At 39.6% G+C, this 20,917-nt stretch overlaps 1 protein-coding gene across 1 annotated transcript; it reads left to right on the top strand.

The window, feature by feature from the left end:
* The first annotated feature begins 2,908 nt into the window (after positions 1–2,908).
* LOC143024073 (methyltransferase-like protein 27) lies at positions 2,909–19,947 on the top strand. Its single transcript, XM_076182804.1, has 6 exons — positions 2,909–3,069; positions 9,651–9,964; positions 14,000–14,115; positions 15,407–15,499; positions 18,004–18,116; positions 18,895–19,947. Exons 1-6 carry the CDS (start codon positions 3,052–3,054, stop codon positions 18,964–18,966), a joined length of 726 nt encoding a protein of 241 aa, XP_076038919.1. The 5' UTR covers positions 2,909–3,051; the 3' UTR covers positions 18,967–19,947.
* The last annotated feature ends 970 nt before the right edge of the window (positions 19,948–20,917 follow it).

Below are 20,917 nucleotides of genomic sequence, written 5' to 3'. Positions count from 1 at the left end.
AAAGTCAAAAGACTTAATGGCAATAGTCCTATTTTTATACACTGATATAATTTAATTTTCCTACGGTATTTCCTCCCCAGAAACGACAGACGACAGGGGTGAATGGAGAATGGTTGTGTATGGATGATGTTGTGATTGCATGAGGTGGAATGGGTGGGGGGATGGGGGGTGAGGTAGTATGTGTGAGCAAAATTTGACGCAGCCCGAAGGGATTTCTCCCCGTCTTCTCCTTTTATGCAATGGGGGGGACGGAGAGGGGGGGGGTCGCCGATTTAATGAAGCGGCCTTGCTGTGGATGTGCTGTGTCTTGCGACACTGCTTCTGACCCAGGGCAGTGGACAAGGTGCAGGGATGACCCATCATCCAGGAGGTGCTAAGATAAGAGGGAGGGTGGCGGGGTGTGGAGTGTATGCACGGATGGAATGGGTGGGAATGATTTTATGCCTTTTTCTTTTTGGCTACCTCCCTTGTAAGGGGGAAAAAGCCTTGGTATATGTATGTATGTATGTATTTCCTCCCCTCACACAAAAAACCGTCCCGTGCGAGTGGTTGATCTGTCCTAGGTAATCAAGCTGCCGAGAGCTATTCTGAATAGTTTGTCAGTTTTATTATTTCTCTGGAACGCGAATAAACGCAGTAGGTGTCTGGAATTGGCGTAAATGCAATAATATACTCTGTCATTTCAAAAGGCGTAAATTGGCGTAAATGCAATAACATACTCTGTCATTTCAAAAGACGCGCCGATTTCAAAGGACCAGTCAGTTCAAATCCCAGTTGGTTTAGGATAGTGATTCTTAACCTGGTGGCCACGGTAAGAGTTCACTGGGGTTATGGATTGCTGTTGGAAGTTGTACATTTCTATATAATATGAGATAATTATTATTATACATTTCTATATAATGTGAGGAATTTGAATATAAAAAGAATTCCATTCTGTTCCCGACAAAAGAAATATAAGGTAATTATGATTGTCGAGTTTGTGATAAAGCAAAAGGTTTCTCTTCATCAACATGAAGTAAGCATATGCAGATTGAACTTACTTAATCTTTCTTCAGTTGTCGAGCGAGTACACTCCAAAATCTCCTTCGGTGTCAAGTACCTCTACTCATTCTATCTGTTGCCGCACTATTCCCATGTCCAAAGAGCTTCACTTGTCCCCGCTGCGTCCCGGCGTCCACACCCTCGTTAACACAGTCTCCATCTTACAGCGTCTTCACATTGACCTCCCTATGACCGATGTTGATCACGGACCGCCCCCATGGAAGATTCCACAACCTCATGTCACATCCATACACACTTCAAAGATAGACCCACCGCTTCTCCAGAAACAATTAACCCTGGAATACATCACTTCAGTGTCTTCCTCCGTCCCTGCCGCGCACCATCTCTACGTAGAAGGATCCTTACAGCCAGACGGTAGCGCGGAATGCACCGTCTACGCACCGGATGTGGAGACACCCAAGGGAGTTCCCTCCCGGGAGGCTGGGTTGGTCGCAGGTTACCCAACTCGTCCAACTCTACGTGTTGGGAACTACTGACACTCCTGCTAGCTGTTAACCTACTCTGTCAGCGACGAGTGAATGGCGTGGTAATGTGTGGCTCCCAGTCCGCCCTTCAGGCCATTTCATCTCCACAACCCATACACCACCCCCTTATCCACCACGTCTTACAGCAGTTAGTTGCAGCTCAAGAACATTCTCTTAGCTTTATGTGGATTCCTTCCCACGTTGGAATCGCTTCCAATGAAAAGGCAGTTCTCCTCTCCAAGAATGCCTGTGGATTGCCGCTGCCTGACGACGCCACACCCTCTCTCTTCTGGTACAGGCAGATCATACACTATGCCCTTCTTCTAACCACTCTACACGGCATGAATGGAGAGCGCGCACAAAGCGTATCAATACAACACTACGACCACTTCCGTCTCTCTCTCCCGATGAATTACATGCACGGACTCATCGTTCACAGACACATTATCGTGACTGCACGGCTTCGCCTGGGTTACAGACCGCTGTAGCAAGTCTCTGAGGCGGGGGACGTACCACACGAGTCCACTTGCAACCCGTGCGACCGTCCCAACGCCAACAGTCTCCACCAGTACTGCCTCGAATGTCCCTCAGTGAAAGACCTGTTGCCCCAAAGCCAAGACTTAATACATGTGTGTCACTTTCTCTTAATTGACAATAATTTAGATATTCTCTTAATTCGACACCCACACCTTGATTACTAATATATTTCATCTTACATGATGTACATTATTATCATACAGTTTCACTGTACGTAGCAACGTGTCCTGCATGTCACGTATTCTATGTATACATATAGAAAGTACCTACTGTATCAGGTCTGACGCTCTGTGAGCGTAATATATATATATATATATATATATATATATATATATATATATATATATATATATATATATATGTGTGTGTGTGTGTGAGTGTGTGTGTGTGTGTGTACTAATCTCTCTCTCTCTCTCTCTCTCTCTCTCTCTCTCTCTCTCTCTCTCTCTCTCTCTCTCTATATATATATATATATATATATATATATGTGTGTGTGTGTGTGTGTGTGTGTGTGTGTGTGTGTGTGCGTATCTATTTACCTAGTTGTATTATACGGGAAGGAGAGCTATGCTCGTAGTGACCCGTCTTTGTATCTCTCAACATCTAGTTTGTTCTTAAATATGTGTGTATGTGTGTGTGTGTGTGTGTGTGTGTGTGTGTGTGTGTGTATGTGTGTGCGTGCGTGTGTGTATGTGTGTGTGTGTATGTGTGTGTGCGTGCGTGTGTGTATCTACCAATCCCCCTCCCTCCTTTCCATTCTCCCTTGAAGAAAGGGCATCGGGCTCAGCCTAAACAGTTTAAATGTCAGTAGTACAGCTTCTTCGATCTGGCTCGTGGTCGCAGTCTGAGGTAAACCCAAATCCAGGTTATCCAGCAAGTGGAAGCAGGTGCCGACAGCCTTGAAGTCGTTATCGGTAGTACGGATCGTGCAGCCTATCGAACACACACGAACAGTGCTCACTCCGTCGTCACGAGCCTCCGGATATCCATGCACTCCCTCAGAAAAGTGAGTAGGTAGACGCTCGCGTCCGTATTGCACAGAGATCATTCGTGTGTGTGTGTGTGTGTGTGTGTGTGTGTGTGTATTTACTTAGTTGTATTTTACGGGAGGGGGAGCTATGTTCGTGGTGTCCCGTCTTCATATCTCATTTTAGCTAAACTATTTTTAAATTCATGTATTGTTTTTGCACACGCCACTTTCTCGTCTAACTTGTTCCAACTGTCTATTACTCTGTGAGGAAAGCTGTTCTTTTTCAGATCTCTTCTGTAGCTGTCTTTCTTGATTTTCTTTCCGTGTCCTCTTGTATTTCTATGTGTGTGTGTGTGTGTGTGTGTGTGTGTGTGTGTGTGTGTGTGTGTGTGTGTGTGTGTTTCTTCATCAATCGATATTAACTTTAGCCACACTAAGCCAGCATTCTTTTGCTAATTCGTTTGAGTAGAAACGACTTCGGTTAGAATATTCTAGACTTCCGTAAAAACATCTCGACAATGTGTCTAACATTCGTATTTTAGGTTTAACTTCTATTAGTTCGTCTTTCAGCTTCTCACTATACGACGCAAGATTAATTTGACATTTGGAAATTTGAAGAAAGAACAAAAGATCGTAACCGAAGTCGTCTCAACTCAAACGAAGTAGCAAAATCAAGGAGCATACTAACGAGAAATGAGTATGCCGCTATTTGGGGTTTGTTCTGGGTATACATTTATGGTAAATTTATTGGGTTTGGAGTATACTAATATGTCTAGGAAGGGGGGAATTCCATTATTGTTAAATTCCACAGTAAAAGAGTCCAGAAATCTCTTGGAGGCGGTATCTTAATAGTTCTAGGTCTTTAGTTGATTTAGTGCTGACAAATTTACCATGAATGTATACCGGAAGCCTACTGACTTAAACAAATGCATGAATGGAAACGGGAAATGCACAGATAATTACAAAAAAGGTGTCACCAGAGCTTATATAAAAAGAGCTTTACTAGTGTGCTCATCATGGAAAGCTCTACATAATGAACTTAAGCACATAAGACAAATGCTCATAAACAATGAATATTCTAATACTGATTTTGACAACATATCAAAAGAAATGCTTCATAGATTTTATTCCCAGGACAAACCCCATGATAAACCCCAAGCAAAACCCCAGATAAACATATTCTATAATAATACTTACACAGAGGCGTACAAGAAAGATGAAAAAGCAGTTTGAGAAATTGAGAAAGAGAAATTGCCACCCCGTAAAAAAGGATGATGAAATAAAAGTCATCATATACTATAAAAATCCCAAAACATCTTCACTGGTCATGAAGAATAACATATTCAAACCAGAGGCATTGCAAAAGACCAATGTAATTTATGAATTCCCTTGTCCAGAGGAAGACTTTGCACTTCCAGCTAGTTATATTGGTCCTACCCAATGCACGTTAGGCAGAAGATTATTGTATCATCAACAAACAGGGGCGATAAAGGAACATCTAAAGAAATACCACAACATTGGAATCACTAGGGAATTAATATCTAAACATACCAAAATCATAGGCCACCATAAAAACTCCAGCTCCAACTTTTAGAGGCCATGTACATTAGAGAAAAAGCCCCCTTCATCAATTTGCAATACGACCTAACACTTAATATACCCCTGTACAGTCAAAGAATGCACTCCTTCGCCTCTTCCTCCCCCCTCCCCCTCCCCCTCCCCCTCGGCACAACCCAACCCCATTCCCCCTTCACCTTTCCCTCTCTCTCCTCCTCCTCCCCACAACCCCTCTCCTCATCAGGTCAATGGACCGTTTAAAAGGCCAGAGATCACGGGTAATCTCCTCCACACACACTCATACATTGAATCACCCCCTCTTTTCCTTACAATTATATACGTTATTAGATGTCACCATTTATATGTATCCGTACTCAGTTATATTGAGAAGGGTGCATTCACTGAGATGTGCATGCGCATTTCATATACGTGTGCTCATCTTGTGAATGTATGAGTGTGTGTGGTTGGGGCCACGCACACTCATATGTACAATCACCCTCCAAACGGGCTCACATCAAAAGCCCGTGGGAGCTTCACTCCCAAATTACTTAGACTAGACTAGGGTAATCTGCTAATCACCTCACACCTTCCTAAACGAGCCGCCAGCCATTTAAACATTTCACCTATAAAGCTTGTAGTTGTTATTTTTTCGTTAAATTTAAAAATGTATTTTCAATATGTTAAACTTAATTGTAATTCTAAGCTTTGATTTCTAGATGTAATCTTGTATGTGTCCAACCATTAATGTGATTCAAACTTGTAGTATCATAAATATTTATTGTATCTTTAAAACAGAAATACTAGATGTCTTATCAGCGACAAAACGTCGTGTGATAAGATGGAGAATTATAAGTTGGTTTATGCCCACCCTATCCAAGGGAAGAATATATATATATATATATATATATATATATATATATATATATATATATATATACACACACACACATGTACCAAGGGCTTTTCCCCTCTGAAAAGAAAGGTAGCCAATGTCAAAAGGCATAATTCCACTCACACCCTTTTCTTCCCCACATACTCCACTCCCATTCACCCCCTCCCCCTCCCTCCCTCTTTTCTTGGCTCCTCCTGGATGACGGGTCATCCCTGCATCTCGCCCACTGCCCCAACATGGTATTTTTCTCATAGACTTGTCACCATCTACCAGTTACATAGATCTATTTAAAGAATTCAGAGTGTAGGCGGGGGAAGGGTAATCGAAGATGGGCCGGGAAAGGATAATTGTTCTAACGTTGCGACCACCAGGGTCTCGGGTAACTGCGTGTCACATATTTGGACTACGCAACACAAGTGGATCACACATACAGCTAGATGTCAGTGACCTGTCCCCAGATATGGTTAATTACTTGTTACCTTAATCCTTTTATCGGTGACGTACGCTTCCTAGCTGTTATTCGTGAGCAATGCATTTGTTCTGTGTGCATTATGCATGTTATGGTGATTATAAAGTCTCAAAGTTAATTTGTCCATGGTAACGCGTCGACAATAACTGGTGAACTATATGTGCTTATTGTGTCATGGAATCAATGCATTAGTAAATTGTTCAAGAACACAATATTTCACTAAAACAGTAACTATTACGTACATTGTTATCATAATCGCCAATATATAGTAGAATGGAAATGGAGAGGGTGTTCAATATGTTAAGACTCCTTCGCACGGGTCGATTTTTCGCCGTGCGCCGTCCACGACACGACGTCGTGTCGTGGACGGCGCACATGTCGTTAGAATTCACTCAAAGTGACTAGTGCACAACCAACACAGTTTAACCCAACCCAGAATAACCTAACATAACCCAATCTAATCCAACCGAAGTCTGTTTATCGCAGTCTAATTCAACACAACCCAACTGAATCCAACCCAAATTAATCCACTTCAACAAAAACTAATTGAACAAAACCCAGTTTGCCTAAATGCAAGCCAGCCCATCGCACCAACGAACAACCAAAATTATTTAACCTTTCTCTAAAAGCGCAGAAGACTGTATCGATTATATGACAATGTCGCCTCAGAACACAAGTATTGACATCATGGTTTGAACGAAAGTATTTGTGAGAATTTTATATATATTTTTCTACAAGCTTAGTGGTTATCTATTGTTGTATACACGTAAAAAGATATATTTTTTCATTCCAATTTTGAAAAGAACTAAAAACTGGGAGGCATTTCTTACAATAAGTCGTAAAACCCAATCGGGTACTTCCTCATCTCCCTCCTCCTCTTCACCAAAGGTGCCTACGCAATAGTTCTTTCTCGCTCGTACGCTGCTTGCAGTTGATACTTCGTTCGAGTAGAAACGACTTCGGTTACAATATTATGCTTATGAAGTTTACAAATGTCAAATTACTCTTGCGTCATATAGTGAGAGGCTGAAGGACGAACTAGAAATTAAACCTATGCAAATGATAGACATATTGTTGAGATGTTTTTTATGGAAGTCTAGATAATTGCAACCGAAGTCGTTTGTCTTCAAACGAAGTAGCAAAAAACAAGTTGAATGCTGGACTGCTACGCCGTCACCAACGGTTTTAATTTTTTTTTCTGCTGTTGGGCGGAGTTTCTAAATTGATCTGCACTAAACACAATAAAATTCGTAATTTATTGTCATCGTGTCGTAACGAGGTGATATCTCCTTAAGTTTATGATATGATGGACTCTATTCAATGCTCCAGACTGCCTGGAAGGCAGTGTGGATTGCGCATAAGAACAAAGCTTGTTGCCAGACATACTAAAATTCGTTTAGTGCGTCTCATGGTATATATAGATAGTGACCTTCTCAGTGCTGTGGCTTCACATTAACTGAATAAAAACAACTGGATTAGAGAGCTGGTAGATCTAATCCAGTATTTCCCTAACTTTTTCAATCCAATGTTCTCAACAATTCTCAACATTCACAAATATATATATGTATATATTTATATATATATATATATATATATATACATATATATATATATATACATATATATATGTATATATATATATGTATATATATATATATATATATATATATATATATATATATATATATATATATATAATGATAAAATGTCAAGGAAGACATTATGCCGACAAAATAATCATCTTACATTTCTTCAAAGAGGGCGCCCGTAAGTATTGAAGCTCTGGTAAACTAGAATCATCAACAGCGACAAAAACAACAAAAGCAACAAAAACAAATAAAACAACAACAACGACAACAACAACGACAACAACAACAATTACAACGACGACAACGACGACGACAACAACGACAACAACAACAACAACAACGACGACAACATAATTTGATGACGCGTACATTCTCTCATTTCCTATATTGTGCTAACCTCAGCTACCAATCCTTGATAATATAGGTTACTGCTTCGTTTGCGTTTTGTATTTCATGAGTTATTTATTTTCCAAAGTTAAAGTTTATATTGAACGTGCCAATTTTGTCGTCGATACCTATACTCATTCCAAAAACGGAAAGAATGAGGATGAGAACATTGTCATTGAATATAGTAATAATTAAAAGATAAAGTAGTACTTTTATTTTTCCGACGATTTGTTAGTGAAAAAAGTCTTCAAAAGAAATTGATCTCTTATGAATAAGATAGAGAAATACAGAGACTGGCTACCTTACGAAACTTTGGAGTTGATTGACCATAAACGTAATCAATACAATTGTAAATAAATTATTCTGTCATCCATAAAGAAATCTTTGGTTTTCTTTGTTGCTAGGTACCACTACTGGAAGAGAAAACGATAAAAGAACTGACCCCCAACTATACTAAATGTGAAATTCATTTTTTTCAACGTTTTGTTAGCATATATTTCTATTAAATAAGTTTTTATTAGCATATGTTTAAAGATATGCCCACCAGTCATATTTTGATCGATCAGATAGACAAGAAACAGAGTTAACTAGCCTGTGACGAATGACTATGACACATTTTCTGCATTTCTGTAAACATACTTATAACATCCTTTACAATTCACAGCAAGACATAAGAACCACCAACTGACCACACACCACGTCAAGAAACATTTACTGAGAATGACTAAGTTACTTGTATAACGCCAAGTTTATGAATATTATAGAAAAGATGGATATATATAACTCCTACCTAACTTGAGGAGAATTACTGAATACACAGTAATTGTATAACTAGGCCAGTCAGCTGTGCCGATAAGGTGGGATTTGAGTTATACCTTTGTGTAAGCCTTGTGCTTATGCGCTCCTGTCTCTTGTAAAAAGAACTATAAAAGGGATTTCGTTAGGGTTTTACTTAAAACCTTGTAAAAGTAAAATATTCGGTTACGAAATAACCATAGCCGGATATAGAACATCTCAACAATGTGTCTAACATTCGTATTCTAAGTTTAACTCCTCTTAGTTCGGTTCGTCATTTAGCCTCTCACTCTATGATGCAAGAGTAATATGATATTTGGAAAATTAAAAAAAAAAAAAAAAATCGTAACCAAAGTCGTTTCTACTCAAAGGAAGTAACAAAACCAAGTATCATGCTAGATAGAAATCCTTAGTGTGTCGCCTTTACCAAACAGGTATATGTATTATTTTGTATTGAAGAAATTGCAGGCAATAATACAAAAATTTTCTCTACTGCTTTATCACACAATTCACGTAATATGGCCTGCTTATAAAACCGTATACCATTGCTTATCTTATTCGTAGCAGAGAAGTATACGCAGCAGTAAAAATCGAATTTGATAAAGGCAAAACCATAAAAAGATGTGATTTGATGATGATGATGATAGTGATGATGATGATGATGATGATGATGATGATGATGATGATGATGATGATGATGATGATGATGATGATGATGATGATGATGATTGATGATGATTGATGATGAATGATGATGATTGATGATGATGATGATGATGATGACGATGATGATGATGATGACGATGACCTAACTGCAAAAAAATATTTAGGTAGTCCCGCAGTGATAATACTGTATTCTTTTCTAGGATCTAACTACAAAAAACCTATAAGTAGTCCCACAGTGATGTACTACTATATTCTTTTCCAGGACTCAACTGGAAACACACCGAACGCGAAGACCAATATAACTAAGATGATTGAAGGCCGCAATTTGAAGCCATACATCATGAATGGCAAGGAATTCGAACCTTGCCAATCCAAAGAAGATGTCATCCAACGCTACGACAACTGGGCCAGTGCCTACGACGATGACATGGTAGTGGAGCGTTTGGAAGCTCCTCAGGCTGCAGCAGAGTACATCAAGGCTTATGTGCCCCAGGAAGAGAGAGTGAGGGCGAGGGTCCTTGATTTGGCAGCCGGGACAGGACGTATGGGTAAAGAACTATATAAGCGAGGCTTCAGGTGGGTTCTGTGTCACGGTTGCATGTTTTGTATTTACCTAATTGTAGGTAAATAGTATGTCCCTGAATGAAAGGAGTAGCAAAAAAGATGTTTGTAAGTGGAGGAAAAAAAAAGAGCTGTATTTCTACCAAAGTTTATTTAGGTTAGATAATGGTTGGATTGGTATTCGATTATACTGTCATGGAACTACGCTGACCTAAGCTTAATGCTACACCAATAAAAGGTCACCCATATAGTTAGATGAAATTGCCTGTTGATGGCTACTTTTTTATAAATTCATATTCCTTGACAAAAACTAAAAAGAAATTAGAAACAAAGCAGTAAAAACTGTGTTGCCTGTTCTGACCTGAGAATGCTGTTTACCTTCAGTCCTTTGAGACTAATACGAGTAAACACTACCGAAGTAAGTGTGTAATCAAACTTGTGAATTATTTTGTTGAGATAAACAGTCTTCACCCAGTCAATGTCTGAGTCACTAATTGGCAGCTTACGGTCGTCCTTACGGTAAACTTCTCTCTCTGCTTAGGAGAAAATATGTCTCTTGATATCAGAGCTGGGTGCGTTCCTAGGTGCGTTCCTAGGTGCGTTCCTAGGTGCGTTCTCAGGTGCGTTCCGTTTTAACTTGGCCACGGTTAGCCCTCCCAAACTATTAAAGCCCAAGAGACAGGTTAATACCGAAATAAAACTCCGGTAGGACACGTACTATACCAAAGAAATATTTCGTGGGCCACATTCATAAGGTAGGCCATATACAATACCAGCACCTACATTGCTTTAATAGTTTGGGAGCGCTAACCGCGGCCAAGCTAAAGCGGAACGCACCGAGGAACGCGCCCAGCTCTGCTTGATATTTTTAAATATTAAAGTTTTAGTCTTCCTTAAGACTCGCGCTATCTTATTCTTGTTCATGTCGCGTAGACGAAGAATTTAACCCAACAACAATGAAACTTCGTTACCTGATATTTTGGAATATATTTTGATCCTTTTAATGGCCTCTTACGTATGGAAAAACAGGGAATCATAAGCATCAGTAGATCTTTCTCCCTCGTGGTTTGTCCTCTAATATGGCGGCGTGTGTTTACGATTACGTCACTTGTAGCGGTCCACAAGCTGATCTGCACTGTAAGCGATACTTCGAATACTGTTTCCTATGGAATTCAAGTTGTTTGTATACGATTAATTCTTATTAAGCTTGATAAGATCAAATGTTTTAATGAGAGAATGGTTTAAAGTCACAAACTCCTCCCTCACGAGAGCCTAGGAAGGTGTCTCTTTCAGAGGACTTTCTACCGTGGAATTTCATCAACCTTGGCCCTTAGTTCGACGTCACCAGTGGCAGGACTCGAACCGCCAATTTCTCGACCTTCGCCGCAAGTAACGGCGCCCTAACCCGCTCGCCCAGCGAGCATCCTGAACGAATTTTGTTTCACTGGAATTATTTTGTCATCCAATCGACAACTCGTAAACAAAAAATGTAACGATGACCTGCATCAGAGGTTAGAAATACGCCCTTTTCCAAAATTATTTGAATCTTCATTTCATTTCCTCCGTCAAGGAAGAAGATATCACAAAGCAAAAATATCTTGACTAAGATCTAAGATTGCTAACACCGAAGCTACTGGTCTGTATTAAACCACAAAGTTTCTTTGTCTACAAGCAAAAAGATTCCAAGTTTAAAAATGACTCTTTTCTCTTATATTAATACTCTTTTCTCTTACATTAATACTCATATTCTCCCTTATATCAATATTCTTAAATCAGTAACAAATATGGCTCGTCAGGGACAACCATAGAGAATATATATTCACGACAAAAAAAAGAAAAATTTTACCGAACATTTGCTGTCATGTACTTCTACCGCACGTCATACGTAGCCTAAGAGCTCATTTCGTTCAATCGTTGATCACTGACTTTTGTTCAGTGAAGAGGGAAATCAGAACGATAGTTTGTGGTTCATCCAGGTTGGGCTGGAGTCATTCTCGAGTGATTGTAGAGATCAGAGGAAAAGACTCAAATACTTCGAGAGGTCTTACGAACATTTTAACGCATGAGTTGAACTTGGTTTTATTTTTAGCTTCCTTTCTCCTCATCTTCTTCTTCTCACCATACTCCAGGTAGGGCAGTTGGCTTGTCAGTTGTGATGCCTCGCAATGTTTCTCCATTGTATTCGATCTCTGTACATCTATTCATCTTCTATCGTTTCCTTTGTCTCTCCTCTCGTTTCTATTGCCTCTCTGATTCCATCCCTCCATCTTCTCCTGGGTCTCCCTCTTGGCCTTGTCCCTCTGGGTGCCTTTGAGCAGCGTTTCTCAACCTTTTTACCCTTGCGTAACCTTTAAAATAAATTGTATGTCTCAAGGAACCCCTGCGCAAAAAAACAAAAACAAAAAACATATACCATATCTTTCTCATTTTATTTTCATCGTAATAATAGGTTAGATAGGATGATGTCTGTATTACATTACTCCAATAACCAAGAATATGTCGTGCGTGTTTATTTATATTACGTATATGAAAAAAAAAAAAAAATCAAAAGTGCATTAGCTTATCTCACTTGAAAATCCATGTGAACAAGTTGTATAGACACGGTAAAGGAAACATGGACTGGAGGTGAAGCTTTTATTCCTGACGTTTCGTCTATCGACTTTCTCAAAGCTTAAGAGAAAGTTTATTGAGGAAGTCAATAGACGAAACGTCAGGAATAAAAGCTTCACCTCCAGTCCATGTTTCCTTTACCGTGTCTATTATCTCACTTGTTCTCACGGAACCCTGAGGGACCTTTTGCGGAACCTTAGGGTTCCGGGGAACCCTGATTGAGAAACGCTGCCTTTGAGGTACCTTTCTATGCCCATCCTCATCACGTGTCCAAACGATCTCGACTGACTTCTCTCCACAAATGTTAATATTGGTTCCACATCAAGCTCCTCCTGGACAAGTTCCTCCTCTGGTCTCTCCTTCTTATTCCCTTAATGAGGCGTAGGACTCGCATTTCTGCCGCTCCTATTAGAAATAAACTAAAGGTGAACTGATTGAGAGCGCACAAGACGAGGAGGGTGGTCCGATTCGGAAGTCCGATTATCCGATTACCCGATTAATCGGATTCGCATGATCGAGTCGGATAATCGGACTAACCCACACTCAACCGAATCGGATAATCGGACTGCTGAAATTTCAAAGAGATTTGCGATTGGTCCAGGTCGACGTCGTCTTCGTTTCTTCGGTAATCGCTAACCGGACTTCAATTTCTTCGAATCGTGTCCACATCTGTGCACGAGACGAGTAAGAAATGAAAACACAAGAAAAAATTGGAAGGGTAGGACGGTGCCCCTTTATAGCGTGGAATCTAATGCTCCATACCCTCGGTTCAACTTCACCGGTGGCAGGGTTCGAGCCACCATCCCCTTGACCTTCATCGCAAGTACCGACGCCCTAACCCGCTCAGCCAGCGAACTTCCCCAGTTAGGAGTAAGATTGAAAAATAAAAGTTAAGTTGGCTTGAGCGTTTAGAAAAGATGGATGAGGAGAGAATTAAAAAAAAAAAAAAAAAAAAAAAAAAAAAAAAATCTGTTGGATACCAGAAGGAAGCGAGCTTGTGGAAAGACTAAGGAGGAGGAAGTGCAATGAAGTGAATGAAAAACCTGCAAGGAATTGGTCCGCGTGAAGCAATAGGTAACGTTCCTGCCTCGGTACACAAAGGGTCTGAGTTCGAGCCCCTATATGCGCAAATCACTTTCATGACTTTCTAACCCTTCTCCATAATAATCATCAAAGGTGCTTTAAGCCAGTGTTGCATATATATTCAACACTGCAGCGATACTGAAATTATTTCAGCCCTGGTTGGGATTCGAACCCGGACCTCCGGAGTGGCAGCCGGGAACTCTACCAACTGCGCCACGTGTTATGTGTGTTCTTAAGTTTATGGACGTGTGTAAGAGTATGGGAAAGGGAAACTTTTAGTTTTGGTCTAAAATTCAGATACTCACTTTGACCTCATTTCTTTTGACCTTGACCTCTTTTCTTTTGTGGATCCAACAGGAACTTCGATGCTCTCGATCCCTCCAAAGAGATGATGAAGATCCTGGAAAAGACGGGATTGTACACCAATAAAGTTGTTGAGTTCTTGGGCAAGGAGGAAACATCGTTACCTTCAAGTAGGTAGTCGTATGGCAGAGAACTCATCTGTGCACTGAATAATGCACTGAAGCACAATGTCGAGTAAGAACACACACACACACACACATATATATATATATATATATATATATATATATATATATATATATATATATATGCTAATAAGAACACGGGTACGTGTGTTCACTTATGCAAAGTAGACCACTTGGAAAAAGGAAACTAACGAAGCAGAGCGCTTTCGTATATTACATCTTCAGTGCACTGAAGATGTAATATACGAAAGCGCTCTGCTTCGTTAGTTTCCTTTTTGCCAAGTGGTCTACTTTGCATATATATATATATATATATATATATATATATATATATATATATATATATATATATATATATATATACATAATTTATGACAGTTGCCCCGGGAATCGAACCGAGACCTGGCTTGTTGCCAATCTACTGTCGGAAATAGTTTATGTGATCCTCGCTGTTACTAGCGATATACTTCAGATATATAAATATATAAATAGATAAATAAATACATACATACATATATATATATATATATATATATATATATATATATATATATATATATATATATTAGTGTGTGTGTGTGTGTGTGTGTGTGTGTGTGTGTGTGTGTGTGTGTGTGTGTGTGTGTGTGTGTGTGTGTGTGTGTGTGTGTGTGTGTGTGCGTCACGACCCCAACCACGTGTAAAAGCGTCCATAGACATCCATGATTATTTGAGAGCACGACGTCGTGTCGTGGACGGCGCACGGCGAAAAGACGGTGCGTGTGAAACGAGCCTTTGCTCTCTTCGCTGCAGAGTTGATGTCACGGTGATGAATAGAATAGCCTGACGGCAGCAAAATAGAGGTATTCAAATGGGTCAAGGACTTTAACAAGGGTGGTGCAGGCAAGGTCATCATATTAAGACAGCAGGGCAGGACTCATAATAATGGGTTCAAAATGGACAAATTCAGTTTTAAGAAGAAAATAGGCAAGAATTGGTTTACCAAAAGGGTGATTAACAAATGGAATAGATTTAGTGACAATGTAGTGAGTGCTGAAACCATTTTTTTTTTTTTTAAAGAGAAGATTAGATAATCTTATGGATAGGGATGATAGGTGGTAAGGGTCATGGAACTGCCTAGTGTAGGCCTTATGGCCTCTTGCACTCTCCTCCATTCTTATGTTTTCATGTCGTTAGACTTTGGGTTTCGATCTGCTTGTTCTTATGAGAATGTTCTTATTTTTGCAGGTTCTTGAAATATGTAGATAGAAGAGTGACCCATGTCTTTGCTTTTCAGACACTTACGATGTGGTTGTTATTGTGGGAGGTCTTCTTGATGGCCACGCCCCCGTGGATAGCCTAATTGAGATGGTTCGTGTCGCCAGACCAGGTCAGTAGGAGGCGCTAGTTGAGACATCAACTGTAACAAGTCATATTAGAAGCCCGCTGGTTGAGAGGGTTAGGGGGTCGTTACTTGCGGCGAAGGTTGAGGGGATGGTGGCTCGAACCCTGCCATCGGCGAAGTTGAACCAAGGGAATGGTTTAGTAAATTCCATGCTACAAAGTCCTCTGTGAGGGGCACCGTCCTAGCCTTCCGATAGGGGGGAGTTTGTGACGTTAAACCATATCATCATATTTATATCCGTTATTAATTTTTGCATTATCATTACCATTATAGTATTCAAATAAGACAGTCAATAGTCCATCGTTGCTTCCCATTGAGATACAAATGGCAGGGGTGGGCAACCTTTGGCACGCGTGCAAAATCTGGTACATTAACGCCTTTTTCCAGCACGCGAAACCATGGGCTCACCTTAAAACAAATAACCAATAAATCTTCAACTTCTTTTGTATAACCAATGGTAACCGCACAATGCGCTGGGTCGCGGATTGGGGTCTATGTAGGCTTATAATTTATGTCATTCTGTTGGCACGCGAGAACATTTTGTATCAAAGATTATGCTGATTTTGGCACCCACACCTAAAAAGGTTGCCCACCTGTGATACTCGTACACGGTGACCGTTGTCAGATGAGGTTGGGCTGCGTGTTTAATATTACTGAAACTCTGTATTCAGCTATCGTTATCTTCCAGCTTTTGACAGTGACATTCTTCCAGTAGTCATAACCGCAGCCTTTGTTAACTATTCAATTTGAATGAACCTCATTTACGTAATGACGTGAAGTGAGCGAGTTTTCTTAATTGCATCATTTCTGAAGCGTGTGTCACGTTTTCTCCCTGCAGCAAATCCCAGTAACATGACTATTCCGACCTTGACATTATATTTTTTTCTTTCTCAATATATTTTCACACATTTCAGTTCTCTTCCACCCGCCCCATCGTAACAATGGAAGTGTTCTTTTTGTAAACTATTAACCAAAGTATTAGACTATTCTGTACAGCATATCCCAGTAACATGACTATTCCGACCTTGACATTATATATTACTTTTATTTTTCAGTACATTTTCAGACATTTCAGTTCTCTTCCATCCACCCCATCCTTATAAGGGAGGTGTTCTATTTTGTAAACTATTAACCAAAATACAAGACGTATTCTGTGCAGCATATGTATTGCGTTCTATGCTGAACAGTCGTTTTCATCTCTGGGTACTACAGCATAATGCCTGATGTGGAAAGCGTCGTACATCTCTAAGGTCGTAAACTTACGATGTCAACAAATCGTTTATGATATCATAAGTTGAAACGACTTCGGTTACGATTTTCTTTCTTCAAATTTCCAAATGTCAAATTACTCTTGCGTCATATTATAGTGAGAAGCTGAATGACGAACTAAGAGAAGTTGAACCTAGAATACGAATGTTAAGAGACATTGTTGAGATGTTCTTACGGAAGACTAGAATATTGTAACTGAAGTCGTTTCTACTCAAACGAAATAGTAAAAGCAAATAGCATGCTTAGTGTGCCGCCAATGTTAGTCATCAAGATCTGAAGATACGTGACGAGATTATATATATATACATACATATATATATATATATATATATATATATATCGATAATTTTTATGACAGTTGCATGCGGGGCTCGAACCCGCTGTACTCGGCTATCCGTAAATTACCTGTACGGCGCCCTGCCATTAGCGTATTTCTCTCATATATATATATATATATATATTTATATACATACATATATATATATATATATATATATATATATATATATTGGCTAGGGAGAGATGGAGGGGGTGGGTGGGGGTGAGGTCTCGTCTGCATTATTGTCTGAAGATTTGTAGTAAATACGATGTTTCCAGTGACAGATGGTCATGTCTACATGGATGTCTGAAAACAGACAAAAGATTAATGATGGGATAATACAAAAAAAAAATTAACGATTCCGATACGAGTCCCGATACTGCTACAATCTTCCAATTCCGATAAATGCTTGATAAATGTATTTTTTTCAGAAATTTTTATTTCCCAAACTAACCTGCAGGATCTGGAAATAGAAATGAATTAGAATTATTACAAGTATCGGAATCGGACGATTAGAGCAGTATCGAGACTCGTATCGGAATCGGAAGTTTAAGAGCAGTATCGAGACTCGTATCGGAATCGGAAGTTTGTACCAGTATCGGGACTCGTATCGGAATCGGAAGTTTAAGAGCAGTATCGAGACTCGTATCGGAATCGGAAGTTTAGAATGCAGTATCGAGACTCATATCGGAATCGGAAGTTTAGAATGCAGTACCGGGACTCATATCGGAATCGGAAGTTTAGAATCCAGTATCGAGACTCGTATCGGATTCGCTATAAAATCTGGCATCACTCTATCACTCCAAAAAAAACTATATATATATTTTCTTTTCCTTTTTCTTGGCAGGACTCCCATCACTCCCAAAAATTATAAATATTTTCTTTTTCTTTTTCTTGACAGGAGCTTTGATTTGCATCGCGATGCGTGAAATCTACCTCGAAGGACTTCGGGAGTTCACGCACCACTACCAGCCTTTGGAGGACAAACTTGAGCAGGAGAGGAAATGGGTGAAGGCAAGTCTGATCATAGAACCTCTAGTGGAGTAGTTCCTAACATTTTCTGGCTTGAGGCACCTTTGCCAAGCCTTTCAGAAGTCCCCAGGCACCCTTATCAGAAATCTAAATTCTAGTTTGTCAGTATTTCGTTGATTCAACATCAGTGTAACAAAATTTTGTCCCTGGATAATATGAAAATACTCATCTTTACACTGATGCTGGTTTAATGAACAAAAATGGATGACAGAGAGTGTCGGTAATACGAAAATTATTTTTGACCCGAATTTTGGCGGCACCCTTAATTGATCTCACGGTACTCTTTGGTGCCGCGTGTGGCACAGCGGTTGGGAACCACTGCCCTAGTGGACCTCTCCAACACAGAAACAAGAGTCACAGTTTCTGTCCATGGCTATGACTGCATTTACACAAAGCGAATCAAATCGATTCATGAAGAATCAAGACGATTCATGAATCGGTGTTGATTCTTCATTAATTGAATCGGTTCGATTCGATTGGTGTAAACGCAGTCTAAGGGTTGGGAGTGGGGGTGGGGGGGGTTATGGCACTGAGAGGCAAAAGCCCTTAGTAGGAAACTCTGATCACTCGGATAATCCTCAAGGAAGTCGTCCGTCTTTAACCAAAACAGAAATGATAAATTACGTTCCCGTATTAAAAGGATTAATGTCTGAAAGGTTCTCTACCAGTTTCATAAACGTACTGTACACATATCAGTGCAGAAAGATTGATCATTGTTTTCGGAAATGTTAATCGAATTTTATTTCTTTTTCCATTGCAGCTCGAAAGGAAGCGATTTCCGAACTACTACCGAGGCGAGTTTGGGGTACTTTTCCCGTACAAAGTACTCTAAGTAATGAACATACGCAGTTCTTCACACCACGGCCCAGATATAAAAATATTCATAAATCATTTAAGACAAATGAGAGAGTAATAGATGTGGGAGGATAAACAAAGATGGGTTGGAAATAAATTCATTGCCCTAACGTTGCGACCACATAGTCTTCTTCTAAGCTCTCTGAAGAAGACTAAGGTGGTTGTAACGTTAGAGCAATAAATCTATTCCCAACCCATCTTAGTTTACCTTTCCTCGCCTGTTACTCTCGTATATAGAAATATATCATTTCACTTTAGAATGTTCACTAATGATGTACTCTAAGCATCCAACATCTGTAGTTCACCAAACCACGGGTTGAATATGAAAAGATATATATTTTGTTCACTTTGAAATGATTGCCGACGATATGACGTCATCAAGAAGCGAGGAAAATGTCAGCCATGTTGACCCATGGACGCATTATTGAGACAGAATGAACGTAATAGGACAGGTCATTTTATGTCTGTCAATTTGTATGAAATTGGCTTTTATCGACAAATCTATCAGAATAAAAACTTTTATTAGAACGATGCTTCATTTGTTACAATTTCATCAAGTACAAATAAAATTTGCACTAATAAAGGCTGCATCTTCACATGTTGTTTGTTTTTACAGCTGTCAACTCATGACGTCATATCGTTATCATCCTGAAATTATTTAGTATGTTGATATGATTTAAACTTTGCTTTGATTTACCTCAGACTGCACAAATGTACAAGAAAAACCAAGTGTCTTATCTGCTCATACATTAAATCTTGTGAATACAAGATGATGAAATACAGTTTGTCGTTGCATTCAGACTGTCTTCTCCATCCTCTTTATAATGAAGCTATATTGAAATATGCCTACGTGCATATTGATAAACAGATTGCATAATATTTGTGTAAATACTATAGAAATATATGAAGATGTAAGTGCATGCGCGTGCGAGCACACACGCACACACACACACACACACACACACACACACACACACACACACACACACACACACACACACACACACACACACACACACACACACACACGTTGTATGTGAACACATAATAAAGTATCGAATATCTCTTGGCGGTTCCTTAAAAGGTCATCTCATCCTTTTTATTTAAAGACAAGTACCGGCTTCGCCGGCCTGGGTATGTCAGGGGTGCTTGGCCTGCGGCGCCTCCCAAAGGGAGTGGTTGAAAAAGTGCCCCTGCGAGGACCAAATGTAAAATGTTAATACTATTCTTTTTCAGTCATCTCTTATAGATTTTTTCTTTGGAGGAGAATTGATGACTTCTTAACCTTTTTGGAAATTTAGTTTTCTATTATTTCCAGTATTTATTTTTTATTACTCTTCTTTATTGATTTAATTTTTATCTACTTATTTTTCTTGATTTCTCTCTCTCTCTCTCTCTTTTATTTTTCTATTTTTTATTTATTATTATTATTTGCCATGAGGCACTCACCCAGCTGTGTAAAAAAACTTAAGGTGGCGTCACATTAGGCAGGACTCGTTAGCATGCTACTTGCTTTTGCCACTTCGTTTGAGTAGAAACGACTCCGGTTACGATATTTTGTTTTTCAAATTTCCAAATTGTTCTTGCGGCATAAAGTGAGAGCCTGAATGACGAACTAGAAAACTTAAACCTATACGAATGTTAAAGATATTTTTGAAATGTCTTTACGGAAGTCTAAACTATTGTAACCGTAGTCGTTTCTACTCAAACGAAATAGCAAAAGTAAGGAGCAAGCTAGACGCAACCCGTGTCAGCTTTTTTCCGAGTCCTGAGAAGTCCTGGATGGGGCGATGACGTCATCAGCGGGAGAACACGAAGTCAGATTTTCAAAGGTATATAGAAAACGGGATCTCGATAGATGAAAACGTTTTTTTCTATTTCCCCAATTACTTCCACCACGGAATGAAACAGTCTAGCATTGGCAAGAA

The sequence above is a fragment of the Oratosquilla oratoria genome, unplaced genomic scaffold, assembly GCF_046742065.1.
Source record: "Oratosquilla oratoria isolate Oo_2021 unplaced genomic scaffold, ASM4674206v1 SCAFFOLD87, whole genome shotgun sequence".
Classification (NCBI taxonomy): Eukaryota; Metazoa; Arthropoda; class Malacostraca; order Stomatopoda; family Squillidae; genus Oratosquilla; species Oratosquilla oratoria.
The sequence above is the reverse complement of the archived record's forward strand: the minus strand, read 5'-3'. Positions and strand labels throughout refer to the sequence as shown.

Excerpts from the sequence above, each read along its gene's own strand:
- LOC143024073 (XM_076182804.1), top strand. Across the intron at positions 14,116-15,406 it reads GGAAACATCGTTACCTTCAA|ACACTTACGATGTGGTTGTT; the intron begins GTAGGTAGTCGT and ends TTTGCTTTTCAG. Across the intron at positions 18,117-18,894 it reads AGGAGAGGAAATGGGTGAAG|CTCGAAAGGAAGCGATTTCC; the intron begins GCAAGTCTGATC and ends TTTCCATTGCAG.